Here is a 14,637-nt window from a genome sequence, read left to right on the forward strand (position 1 = left end):
TTTTCTGTTTAGAATTTTTTCACATTTTTTGAAACAAGTTATTTTTTTAACTTCACCAATTTGGACTATTTTGTGTATGTCCATTGCATGAAATCCAAATAAAAATACATTTAAATTACAGGTTGTAATGCAACAAAATAGGAAAAATGCCAAGGGGGTGAATACTTTTGCAATGCACTGTATATATACAGTACCAGTTTGGACACAGCTACTCATTCAAGGGTTTTTCTTTATACTATTTTCTACATTGTAGAATAACAGTGAAGACATCACAACTATGAAATAACACATATGGAATCATGTAGTAACCAAAAAAAGTGTTAAACAAATCAAAATATATTTTACATTTGATATTCTTCAAAGTAGCCACCCTTTGCCTTGATGACAGCTTTACACACTCTTGGCATTCTCTCAACCAGCTTAATGAGGTAATCACCTGGAATCCATTTCAATTAACAGGTGTGCCTTGTTAAAAGTTATGTTGTGGAATTTCTTTCCTTCCAAATGCATTTGAGCCAATCAGTTGTAGGGGTGGTATACAGAAAATAGCCATATTTGGTCAAATTCCAAGTCCATCTTATGGCAAGAACAGCTTAAATAAGCAAAGAGAGATGACAGTTCATCATTACTTTAAGACATGAAGGTCATTCAATCCGGAAAAACCATCAAGCGTTATGATGAAACTGGCTCTCATGAGGACTGCCACAGGAAAGGAAGGCCCTGAGATACCTCTGCTGCAGAGGATAAGTTCATTACAGTTACCAGCCTCAGAAATTGCAGCTCAAATAAATGCCTCACAGAGTTCAAGTAACGGAAACATCTCAACATCAACTGTTCAGAGAAGACTGCATGGATCAGGGCTTCATGCTCGAATTGCTGCAAAGAATCCACTACTTAAGGACACCAATAAGAAGAAGGGACTTGCTTGGGCCAAGAAACATGAGCAATGGACATTAGACAGATGGAAATCTGTACTTTGGTCTGATGAGTCCAAATATCAGATTTTTGGTTCCAACCGCCTTGTTTTTGTGAGACACAGGGTAGGTGAACGGATGATCGCCGCTTGTTTGGTTCCCACGTGAAGCATGGAGGAGGAGGTGTGATGGTTTGGGGGTGCTTTGCTGGTGACACTGTCAGTGATTTATTTAGAATTCAAGGCACACTTAACCTGCATGGCTACCACAGCATTCTACAGCGATACGCCATCCCATCTGGTTTGCGCTTAGTAGGACTGTAATTTGTTTCTCAACAGGACAATGACCCAACACACCTCCAGGCTATGTAAGGGCTATTTGACCAAGAAGGAGAGTGATAGAATGCTGCATCAGATGACCTGGCCTCCACAATCACCCAACCTCAACCCAATTGAGATGGTTTGGGATGAGTTGGACCACAGAGTGAAGAAAAAGCAGCCAACAAGTGCTCAGCATATGTGGGAACTCCGTCAAGACTGTTGGAAAAGCATTCCCTGATGAAGCTGGTTGAGAGAATGCCAAGAGTGTGCAAAACTGTCATCAAGGCAAAGGGTGGCTACTTTGAAGAATCTAAAATGTAAAATATATTTTGATTTGTTTTACACTTTTTTGGTTATTACGTGATTCCATATGTGCTATTTCTAGGTTTTCATGTCTTCACTATTATTCACATTCATTCATACCCCGGGATGACTCTTCAGCACACTCTTATGACTCAAATCAATTACCTTTTATGTCCACTCTATGACAAAACCAACGTTATTAGCGAAATGTTATCACAGTAACACTCTGTAACCAAAACCTCAGTAACACTCCTCTCTATGTCCTACCCCATCAGGAGTCTGGATGAGATCCATCAGAACCGCCACCACTCCTGCTCCCCCTCTCGTTACCATGACTCCCACGGGGAGCACCGCTCCGGGGACTCGGACTACGAGTACTCCGAGGACAGGTAACATCACCCAGACAGTGGTGGCTGGTGGCCTTTGTTTATTAGGGAGGAGGTTAGACGTTAGATGCTGCAGGTACTGTATCAGGGATTAAGGGTTTAAGATGACAGCCGGTCTGAGAATAGTTTGGTGGTTTATGGCAGGGAGAGAGAGTGTGTGCAGGTTATGCAGTGAAGTTCCAGTGTTTGTGTACAATACGGACATACTTTGGTGTATTTTATTTGAGTTGAGCTTTGAGTTCAATATAGGAGTTGATGTCGACATGGTTTCCTCCTTATTTTGTTCATTTGCAATGAAGTACCTGTAGAAGTACAGTATTCCTTTATGCCCAATCATTTCAAAGAGGTTGACCACCAGCTTTTAATTTTTGAGGTTGAAAGTGTTGGATACTCCAAGGACAAGTGGAATAGCAGGCTACGTTAGTACTGTTCTATACTAATAATTACTAATACAACTAACAGTCTAATGCAAAAGTCTCTTACTAAAAGGTTAATATCATATTTATTATTATTGATACTGAATCAAAATTATGATTTCATGATTTCTTCTCATTCATTTCTCATGAGCGGGTTTGTCTGATTTGACCATCCTCTTACGTTGTTGTTTTTGACTGGTTGTTCGGTTCACCCATCGCCATGGCAATCACAGTGAGGTCCTCGAGATGCACAGGTCAATCCGAGGCGGGAGTGCCGAGTGCCTGCACACAAACAGGTAAACAAAAACAACAACGACCAAAAAGCCAGAGACATTACTGTTATCGTCCCTACCCACCATCTTTCTTCTATTATATTACCCATCATTCTTTGCATTGTCATTCAATGTTCACAGCTCCATGTTATCTCGGTCAGTGATACTACAGTCTATGGTTGTGATATAGAAAGTGTATGTTATGTATCACGTGGCAATGTTTTTGTTTAATGTGATGTGTTCCTATTCCATGTGCTGCATCAATGTTCGCTTTTTGTCTACCTGCATAGAAAGGGGACAATGTGAAAGTCATCTTTGTAATGTATTCAGCTTTATCTAGTTTTAGAATATCGATGAATTCGTTCCAGGCACAAGGGGACATGTTTTTTCACCCGAGAGGTCAGAAATAGTACCACACACTCTCCATGACACCATAAAAACATTGAGTTTATGTTTGTTTTAAACAGATTATCATAGATTACAGAATAGCTCTATCGTTGACCTCAGAATAGTATGAAAATCTCTCTTGGTGAATTACATTTTTGTCTGAACATTTTATGTATAGCAGATTAATGTTATTTTTGCCTGGACGTTTTATTTATACAATTGTATTGTTTTTTTTCCCCTCTTCTGTTTTTCTTCTCCTCTCAATCAATGCACGGTCTACACTCAAATAACTACACAGGGGCGTAGCTAGGTCCAGCAATACACTACCACCCAAAATGCCCCTATTAGTCAATGGTATAAACAAGGACATATACAGGTAAGAGAGTAGAATAAGAAAACCCTGCTCTCTTTCCCTTTTCTCTTCCCCAAAACCTGAACTCAACTCATCGTTGGTATTTTGTGGCTTATGATGTTGTATCAACGTTCTCTCAACGTAATTGATTCCCCACCCCGACTCCTAACAGAGCTTTTCTGATTCGATGTGGTACCACTCTCCGAGGGTGTCTCAGGGGGAGTTGGGATATGCAAAAAACACATTTCCACTTGGACAAATATAAGCGTCCACCAAATGATTATTGATTATAATATGAATACCCTGGACCAGATCTGTATAGTAGTACTTCACTGTCTATTTTAATACTATAATCCTATGTACTGTCCTAAATACAGTAGATATATTACATGCTTGGTTTCCCCATGCTATAATGCTTTGACATGTGCAATTTAAAATCTGTTTAGATGGATTATATAATCAGCATTACATTTCATCTCCATACATATAATGAACGGCAGGACAATCCCCCATCCCTACTTTCACCGTGTCCTCTGTTGTCGTCTATGTCTTGGGCCTCCATCAGACAATCCCCCATCACTACACAGTAGTTGGGGAGAGGAAATACTGAGAATGGGGATTAGGATGGAGTAGATGTGATATTCTGGTGTCAAACCTGGATGTTCCTCCTCCGTGCCTCAAGCTCCAGAGATCTGATATATTTATTGCATTGCTCTTTTTATATGGTTTGTTTGTTGACTTCAGTGTCACTGTTGGGTTTCCTTGTACGTCTTTATCGTGGTTCATTATTTGGCCTCTCATTCCTTTGGCATGCATTTCAAATCTAGGTTTTCTTTCCTTTCTTGCATGCGTCTATACCATCTACCACGGATTCACACGCGTGTAGCAACACCCTCCCTGCATGCCTAAAGAGCAAGCCTCCCCGGGGGCATCAGGGAGGGGGCGGTCCCGCCTCCCGTAGTGACCTCACGCACCGTGTGCTCAGGTTCACTGATGAGGTCACCGTTAGGTAAGAAACCCATTACCCCGGACAGACGCCCTACTCGCTCCCTTCGTCCTCTGCCCTTCCACCCCCAACGGACTTCACCTCTCCACCCCCGACCCCACGGGTGATCCTCTCCCACCGCCCAACAGGCCTGCCTTTGCACTCCACCGTCCATCCCTTCGTGAGGGATCGAATGCTCATCCTTAACCTCAACTTGTGGAAGACCACAGGACACACAACAGGGTTGACTGTATTAAACAGCAAACAAGGCCTTATTGGCACACTGCAAACCATAGCATATATTGGGGCTCTGTGTCATGTGAGCAATGTGATGCCAGTTGGACACAGCATCTTTTCCAGTGTTGTGTTGACGTCCATGGCTCCAACAAAGACCATGACATGAGAAATGACAAGGTCCTCGACTGTAGTAGGCTCCCTGCCAGAGAGAAGGGAGAGAGAAAGAGATTGTGTGTGTGTGTGATAGAGTATTTGTGCTGTAGTATGTCTGCTCACGCAAATCTCACCCAGTCCACTCTCCTCCTCCACCAAGAGCAAGTTCCCATGGCAAGGCTCCAACCTCCCCATCAGGTGGACTGACTGTACAGTATGGCCGCAAAGGACCGCTATTGTAAAGAATGGAGGTTTACAACCCCCTTACAAGTTGTATCTAATGTTTGATCCTTCTTTTCTTTCTGTCTCTCGTTTCCCCCTCCCACCTCTATTTGCAATTCCTTCCTTCTGTCTTGGACTCTTTATTTCCCTCAATTCTCTCTCGCTTTGTTTTTTTTCTCACTCTACCATTCCTTCTCTCTGTCTTGCACGCTTCCTTTCACTCCGTCCCGCCTCTCTTCCTCTTTTCCCTTCCTTCTCTTCCCTCTGTGCTACTGTAGTGATCTGCAGCCCAGTCTGGACCGGGTGAGGAGTGCCAGCACCACCTGCCTCAGACCTGACACCAACCTCCACTCTCCTGATAAAGACAGGTACACACACACCAGCATCCACTCTCCTGATAAAGACAGGTACACACACACCAACCTCCACTCTCCTGATAAAGACAGGTACACACACACCAGCATCCACTCTCCTGATAAAGACAGGTACACACACACCAACCTCCACTCTCCTGATAAAGACAGGTACACACACACCAGCATCCACTCTCCTGATAAAGACAGGTACACACACACCAACCTCCACTCTCCTGATAAAGACAGGTACACACACACCAGCATCCACTCTCCTGATAGAGACAGGTACACACACACACACCAACCTCCACACTCCTGATGGAGACAGGTACACACACCCACCTCCACTCTCCTGATAGAGTCAGGTACACACACAGCAACCTCCACTCTCCTGATAAAGACAGGTACACACACAGCAACCTCCACTCTCCTGATAGAGACAGGTACACACACAGCAACCTCCACTCTCCTGATAGAGACAGGTACACACACAGCAACCTCCACTCTCCTGATAAAGACAGGTAGACACACACCAACCTCCACTCTCCTGATAGAGACAGGTACACACACACCAACCTCCACTCTCCTGATAAAGACAGGTACACACACACCAACCTCCACTCTCCTGATAGAGACAGGTACACACACACCAACCTCCACTCTCCTGATAAAGACAGGTACACACACACCAACCTCCACTCTCCTGATAGAGACAGGTACACACACACCAACCTCCACTCTCCTGATAAAGACAGGTACACACACACCAACCTCCACTCTCCTGATAGAGACAGGTACACACACCAGCATCTACTCTCCTGATAGAGACAGGTACACACACAGCAACCTCCACTCTCCTGATAGAGACAGGTACACACACACCAACCTCCACTCTCCTGATAAAGACAGGTACACACACACCAACCTCCACTCTCCTGATAAAGACAGGTACACACACACCAACCTCCACTCTCCTGATAGAGACAGGTACACACACAGCAACCTCCACTCTCCTGATAGAGACAGGTACACACACACCAACCTCCACTCTCCTGATAGAGACAGGTACACACACACCAACCTCCACTCTCCTGATAAAGACAGGTACACACACACCAACCTCCACTCTCCTGATAAAGACAGGTAGACACACACCAACCTCCACTCTCCTGATAGAGACAGGTACACACACACCAACCTCCACTCTCCTGATAGAGACAGGTACACACACACCAACCCACTCTAATGATAGAGACAGGTACACACACTCCAACCTCCACTCCCCTGATAAAGACAGGTACACACACACCAACCTCCACTCTCCTGATAGAGACAGGTACACACACCAGCATCTACTCTCCTGATGAAGACAGGCACACACACACCAACCTCCACTCTCCTGATAGAGACAGGTACACACACACCAACCTCCACTCTCCTGATAGAGACAGGTACACACACCAGCATCTACTCTCCTGATAAAGACAGGTACACACACACCAACCTCCACTCTCCTGATAAAGACAGGTACACACACACCAACCTCCACTCTCCTGATAGAGACAGGTACACACAACATCCTCCTCTATAGGAGATAACCTACTGCACCTCCTTTTCTGGGTTTACAATGTTTCTTTAGTAGTTGAACGTTTCTTTATTCTCTCAAATACTGTAAAAAAAACAATCATTTGAGTGTTCTATTTTCCCAGAGTATACCAATACGTTGAATCAACAAAGATTCAATATCACTTCACCCGTTCTTGTCATGCATGCTATCTATCAATTTTTCACCACTAGCTCCTCAGTGTATATTGAGAGGTGCTGGCAACACAGTGACTACACAATAACAGCTCTTTCACATTGACCTGCACAATAATTCACACCTACTGTCGCTGAGTGTTTTGGCCAGCAGAGGCATTCTAGTTGCCAGGGAATCCCAATGCTTTTATCTCGTTCTAAACTAACATGAACCCAGCCCTCCCTCCACTCACTGTGTCCCTCTCCCTGTTTCCCCACCTGGGGGATGCTTCACCCCACTTCACCTCCAGATGCTCCAACTCTCTGCCCCGCAGACAGTCCACAGGCCCCAGGATTTTAGTAGAGCAGGCCTCCCCAGAGGAAGAAAGGTACTGGGTACCGACCTAGCCCTACCTTTACCTCCCAGGACCCAAGCTGCAGTCCTGCTACTGTACTTGCTTAGCACTGCGTGGCTACTATAGTTTTCCTCTAACCATAAGCCTAACCCTTGAGCTAGCCCTGCCCTAAACCTAACCCTAACCCTGCACTTTATAGCTTTCCTAGATGTTCTAGATTACAGTGTAAGCTGGTGGGTTGTTGTAACGCTGTAGTTACTGCTCCTCTTGCTGCTTCACCTTAGTGACCTGCACCTGACTTCCTGCTTCCTCTGCTACACATCTGACTTCCTGTTTCCTCTGCTACACATCTGACTTCCTGTTTCCTCTGCTACACATCTGACTTCCTGTTTCCTCTGCTACACATCTGACTTCCACGTGCTCTGTTGTCATGGTGTTGTGATGTTTCTGTTCTGAACAGTTAGTAGCAAGCAATGTAGTAGTGCAACATAGTCGTCTAACATGTTGCATCAACATTTTTTTGAAGCAAAATCATTTCAGCCAAATCACGTCTTTTATTTTAAATAAAACACCAGCCGACCACGCATTAAAGATTCGTCTTTAGTTTTGTTTCTCCATTGGGTTACCCATCCTCCATTTTGTCTTCTTCTCATGTCCTCCACGTCACAGGCAGTCAGGGAGCCTGGGCAGACCTGACAGTCAGAGAGGTAACAGCAAGAAAGGCCTGGAGGCTGACAGGTAAGGTCATTCTTTCATTCATTCATTCACCCCATCCCTCTCTCATACACCCCCATTCACCCCATCCCTCTCTCATACACCCCCATTCATCCTGTCCTCTATCTGGATGGAGATCGTCGCTCTTCAAATCTAGAATGTGTTGACGTCTGATGTCAATCTGAATTGTTACAAATTGTGACTTTGCTGTGAATGCAATTTAGCAGCACAGCAAAACCTTTTCTAAATGAGCGTTGTTAAGGTGTACTGTCAGTAGACCCATAGCCCCAGTTCTGTCTTGAATTGTTATGTCCTTCATTTATTGTGTTCTGGTTCATTGTGGGCCATAAGGTCCTTCATTATGTTGAATATGATTTACATTGTGGGCCATAAGGTCCTTCATTATGTTGTATATGATTTACATTGTGGGCCATAAGGTCCTTCATTATGTTGTATATGATTTACATTGTGGGCCATAAGGTCCTTCATTATGTTGTATATGATTTACATTGTGGGCCATAAGGTCCTTCATTATGTTGAATATGATTTTCATTGTGGGCCATAAGGTCCTTCATTATGTTGAATATGATTTACATTGTGGGCCATAAGGTCCTTCATTATGTTGTATATGATTTACATTGTGGGCCATAAGGTCCTTCATTATGTTTTTATGATTTACATTGTGGGCCATAAGGTCCTTCATTATGTTTTTATGATTTACATTGTGGGCCATAAGGTCCTTCATTATGTTTTTATAATTTACATTGTGGGCCATAAGGTCCTTCATTATGTTTTTATGATTTACATTGTGGGCCATAAGGTCCTTCATTATGTTGTATATGATTTACATTGTGGGCCATAAGGTCCTTCATTATGTTGTATATGATTTACATTGTGGGCCATAAGGTCCTTCATTATGTTGAATATGATTTACATTGTGGGCCATAAGGTCCTTCATTATGTTGTATATAATTTACATTGTGGGCCATAAGGTCCTTCATTATGTTTTTATGATTTACATTGTGGGCCATAAGGTTCTTCATTATGTTGAATATGATTTACATTGTGGGCCATAAGGTTCTTCATTATGTTGTATATGATTTACATTGTGGGCCATAAGGTCTTTCATTATGTTTTTATGATTTACATTGTGGGCCATAAGGTCCTTCATTATGTTGTATATGATTTACATTGTGGGCCATAAGGTCTTTCATTATGTTTTTATGATTTACATTGTGGGCCATAAGGTCCTTCATTATGTTGTATATGATTTACATTGTGGGCCATAAGGTCCTTCATTATGTTTTTATGATTTACATTGTGGGCCATAAGGTCCTTCATTATGTTGAATATGATTTACATTGTGGGCCATAAGGTCTTTCATTATGTTTTTATGATTTACATTGTGGGTCATAAGGTCCTTCATTATGTTGTATATGATTTACATTGTGGGCCATAAGGTCCTTCATTATGTTTTTATGATTTACATTGTGGGCCATAAGGTTCTTCATTATGTTGAATATGATTTACATTGTGGGCCATAAGGTCCTTCATTATGTTTTTATGATTTACATTGTGGGTCATAAGGTCCTTCATTATGTTGTATATGATTTACATTGTGGGCCATAAGGTCCTTCATTATGTTTTTATGATTTACATTGTGGGCCATAAGGTCCTTCATTATGTTGTATATGATTTACATTGTGGGCCATAAGGTCCTTCATTATGTTTTTATAATTTACATTGTGGGCCATAAGGTCCTTCATTATGTTTTTATGATTTACATTGTGGGCCATAAGGTTCTTCATTATGTTGAATATGATTTACATTGTGGGCCATAAGGTTCTTCATTATGTTGAATATGATTTACATTGTGGGCCATAAGGTTCTTCATTATGTTGAGTATGATTTACATTGTGGGCCATAAGGTCCTTCATTATGTTGTATATGATTTACATTGTGGGCCATAAGGTCCTTCATTATGTTGAATATGATTTACATTGTGGGCCATAAGGTCCTTCATTATGTTGTATATGATTTACATTGTGGGCCATAAGGTCCTTCATTATGTTTTTATGATTTACATTGTGGGCCATAAGGTCCTTCATTATGTTTTTATGATTTACATTGTGGGCCATAAGGTTCTTCATTATGTTGAATATGATTTACATTGTGGGCCATAAGGTTCTTCATTATGTTGAGTATGATTTACATTGTGGGCCATAAGGTCCTTCATTATGTTGTATATGATTTACATTGTGGGCCATAAGGTCCTTCATTATGTTGAATATGATTTACATTGTGGGCCATAAGGTTCTTCATTATGTTGAGTATGATTTACATTGTGGGCCATAAGGTCCTTCATTATGTTGAATATGATTTACATTGTGGGCCATAAGGTCCTTCATTATGTTGAATATGATTTACATTGTGGGCCATAAGGTTCTTCATTATGTTGAGTATGATTTACATTGTGGGCCATAAGGTCCTTCATTATGTGGTATATTATTTACATTGTGGGCCATAAGGTCCTTCATTATGTTTTTATGATTTACATTGTGGGCCATAAGGTCCTTCATTATGTGGTATATGATTTACATTGTGGGCCATAAGGTCTTTCATTATGTTGAATATGATTTACATTGTGGGCCATAAGGTCTTTCATTATGTTTTTATGATTTACATTGTGGGCCATAAGGTCCTTCATTATGTTGAATATGATTTACATTGTGGGCCATAAGGTCTTTCATTATGTTTTTATGATTTACATTGTGGGCCATAAGGTCCTTCATTATGTTTTTATGATTTACATTGTGGGCCATAAGGTTCTTCATTATGTTGAGTATGATTTACATTGTGGGCCATAAGGTCCTTCATTATGTTGTATATGATTTACATTGTGGGCCATAAGGTCCTTCATTATGTTGAATATGATTTACATTGTGGGCCATAAGGTCCTTCATTATGTTGAATATGATTTACATTGTGGGCCATAAGGTCCTTCATTATGTTGTATATGATTTACATTGTGGGCCATAAGGTCCTTCATTATGTTGAATATGATTTACATTGTGGGCCATAAGGTCCTTCATTATGTTTTTATGATTTACATTGTGGGCCATAAGGTCCTTCATTATGTTGTATATGATTTACATTGTGGGCCATAAGGTCCTTCATTATGTTTTTATGATTTACATTGTGGGTCATAAGGTCCTTCATTATGCTGAGTATGATTTACATTCTTTACCATTTATATCATTTAGCTTTCTTTCGTTTGTTTGTTCTTTTCTTTCCACGTGGCCTGTTGATGCCAGTCGTATTCAGCCCACCTCTATACTGAGGGGCAGTAGGGGGAGAGGGGGACCGCTGCGTCCCTTTAACCAGACACCCCTGGGGGGATCTTCCCCTAACTCACCACGACAGGACAGGTGCATGCTGGTACCCTAACATTCACACCCTTACAACCCCTTGTTGTACCCCTTTGTCCCGTTTTGACCTCTGTGCTCCCTATACCCACTGTCCTGCTGCTCGTATTGATTGTGGGAGCAGTAAACCAATCCTATTTGTTCCCTCTAGTGTATGGTCAAGGATGTAGCCACCCTGGGTTTTATATATGCGAGAATGGGCCTACTGTGGAGGAGTTGAACTCATTCACTTGTATTTCATTTCTCTTTTTCCTATTCTCTCTTTTTCTGCCTCTTGTCTCTCTCTCTCTCTCTCTCTCTCTCTCTCTCTCTCTCTCGCTCTCTCTCTCTCTCTCTCTCTCTCAGAACACACACCCACAGCCCCTCCCCTCCTACGGGGACACCCCAGTCAGGTCGCAGGGGCAGACAGCTGCCACAGGTTCCTGCCAGAAGCAGCAGTGTAGAGCAAGGTAGGTTGTCAAGGAGTGTGTGTGTGTGTGTGTGTCTGTGTGTGTGTGTGTCTGTGTCTCTGCCTCTGTCTGTGTCTCTGTCTGTGTCTTTGTCTGTGTCTCTGTCTGTGTCTGTGTCTGTGGCTGGCTGGCTGGCTGGCTGGCTGTGCGTGTCGTGATGTGTCTTGTACTACAACTGAGTGTATGAAATCATAACTCCGACCATTCAAAACCATTTTGTCTGAGTATTCTTCCTCACATTCCTCATTCTCTTCTACCTCCATGTACATGAAGACAATATACCTGTAGATAATAAACCTGTTGCTGCTAGTAAACCTAATGAAAAAGGTAATTATATGGCACGACTGTATCTGACCCAACTTTATATTATGTTTTAGATTTTAGACCCTTTCTATCCAGTAGATGTGATTTGCCTTTTCCCTCTTTATATCCCCCAACATTTATGACCCTCTGTGCACTCTGTAGTATTCTGTACATGACATCTAATGAAAGTGATGCACAGCATGCGCCTCCTAGTGTCCAAATAGAGCAATGACACTAAGAGTACAGTACAGTTGTCTAATACCTCCAATCACCTCCGGCTTCCTCTGTTCACCTTGTTCCCGGGTGAAGTTTCAACTAGGTACAGATCTAGGATCAGATTTCCCTTCCCCGAATCCTAACCTTAAACATAAGTAGGGGAAATGTAAAACTGACCCAAGATCAGCGTCTAGGAGCAACTTCACCCTACATCGTTCACCTTCACTGTCATTCACCTGCGAGGTTGTGTGTTCCTTGTGTAATTTACTGTATTATTACTGTATTCATGAATTAAGTAATTTCCTCCCAGCTCTAGCAGTAGAGGAGCGAGCCAGACAGATGAACATGAAAGTACATTCCTACCGGCCTTCAGGCTCCAATGACCCCGAGACGAACCTCAAGACCAAACGAGAGGTCAGTACTGTTGCATCTCTGCTGGAAGACAGGCACTATTTCCTGGTCCACCTTAACATTACAACTCTGTTGTAGTTATATAGTTCTAGACCTAGAGCTACAATATATTAACTGTCGTTCAAGATGGCCACTGTCCTCCACATATAAAAAGTTGGAGAGTTTTCCATGCTGATTAATTTTTCATTGTCAGTTTCAACATAGATGCCACTTTGGGTATTGAGGAGCAGTGGTGTAAAGTACTTAAGTAAAAATACTTGAAAGTACTACTTAAGTAGTCTTGGGGGGTATCTGTATTTTACTTTACAATTTATATTTTTGACAACTTTAACTTTTACTTCAATACATTTCTAAAGAAAATAATCTACTTTTTACTCCATACATTTTCGCTGAAACCCAAAAGTACTCGTTACATTTTGAATGCTTAGCAGGACAGGAAAATGGTCAAGTTCATGCACTTATCAAGAGAACATCCCTGGTCATCCCTATTGCCTCTGATCTGGCAGACTCACAAAACACAAATGCTTAATTTGTAAACGATGCCTGAATGTTGGAGTGTGCTCCTGGCTATCCGTAAATAAAAAACAAGAACATAGTGCCTTCTGGATCTTTGAAATGATTTCTACTTTTACTTTTACGTTCAATACTTTACTTTTGAGACTTAAGTATAATTAAAACCAAATACTTTTAGACTTTTACTCAAGTAGTATTTTACTGGGTGACTTTCACTTTTACTTGAGTCATTTTCTATTAAGGTATCTTTACTTTTACTCAAGTATGACAATTGAGTAGTTTTTCCACCACTGTTGGGGATCTACACCTAAACCTCAGCTAGACACCAGTATTTTATTGGACCTACTGTATGTACAGTAACTATTATAGGAGTACCATGTAATACATATTCGGAGTCGTCCTCTCTCCTCTCTCACCTCCTTCAGATGTATGCGGATCAGCGGCGGAGCTCTGACAACGTGTCGGCCCGCTCGTCAGACAGCGACATGAGTGACGCGTCGGCCCTATCCCGCGCCAGCAGTGCCTCACGCCTCAGCAGCACCTCCTACATGTCCATCCAATCAGAACGCCCGCGCGGGCGGCTCAGGTTGGTACCCCGCTCGACACTTTAATTTAGTTTCATATGTTCTTACAAGATCATTTACAAGGTAATTGGGCATCAATAACCAATTGAAGATATTGAAGAAATCAAAAGCTTATTGTAGAGTTTGTTCTTCTGTCAGTCATGGATGCCCGTTCTTTCATCAGTCTGTTCCTTTCGTCTGTCTTTTTTCTGCATGCTAATTGGTGCACGTTTCAATCTTTTTGCATGATCGTGTTTCTCTGTGAATACTTGCATTGCATACACACAAACACACACGGTGGGGAAACCCAAAATGAATGGACACAGGTCCAAGTCTTTAGAGGACGAGAAGAAGGAGAGGAGGATCTCGTGGGGGATGAATGGAGAGCAGGAGAGGATGAGGGCAGCAGGGAAGAGACGGTTCTCTCAAGAGCTGAAGAGGAGGAGACACACTGTGTCTGGGGACCCCAAAGACGCCAGGTAAAGAAAAGAGAAAAGGTCCTTTGCTCCGTCACGGGATGGAGGGACCTACAATGGGCCATGGCAGACAAGGGCCCATATTTTAGGGACCTCACATAATCGCTGTGTACCCACTAACCATGGTCCCCGTATCCCTATTGCTCCTGTTGTGACCTGTAAACAGCCTCA

General features: G+C 42.3%; 1 protein-coding gene across 2 annotated transcripts in view; it reads left to right on the plus strand.

The window, feature by feature from the left end:
* LOC110487294 (regulating synaptic membrane exocytosis protein 1) overlaps window positions 1–14,637 on the plus strand; it is a 98,685-nt gene that overhangs the window by 65,797 nt on the left and 18,251 nt on the right. For both annotated transcript variants that reach the window (XM_036940423.1, XM_036940422.1), the window contains 9 exons: window positions 1,813–1,926; window positions 2,573–2,635; window positions 5,226–5,315; window positions 7,352–7,429; window positions 8,066–8,134; window positions 11,881–11,984; window positions 12,814–12,917; window positions 13,853–14,013; window positions 14,317–14,469. In XM_036940423.1, the coding sequence (XP_036796318.1) occupies window positions 1,813–1,926; window positions 2,573–2,635; window positions 5,226–5,315; window positions 7,352–7,429; window positions 8,066–8,134; window positions 11,881–11,984; window positions 12,814–12,917; window positions 13,853–14,013; window positions 14,317–14,469 (936 nt within the window). The remainder of the gene's footprint in view (window positions 1–1,812; window positions 1,927–2,572; window positions 2,636–5,225; window positions 5,316–7,351; window positions 7,430–8,065; window positions 8,135–11,880; window positions 11,985–12,813; window positions 12,918–13,852; window positions 14,014–14,316; window positions 14,470–14,637) is intronic.

The sequence above is a fragment of the Oncorhynchus mykiss genome, chromosome 13 (genome assembly GCF_013265735.2).
Source record: "Oncorhynchus mykiss isolate Arlee chromosome 13, USDA_OmykA_1.1, whole genome shotgun sequence".
Classification (NCBI taxonomy): domain Eukaryota; kingdom Metazoa; phylum Chordata; class Actinopteri; order Salmoniformes; family Salmonidae; genus Oncorhynchus; species Oncorhynchus mykiss.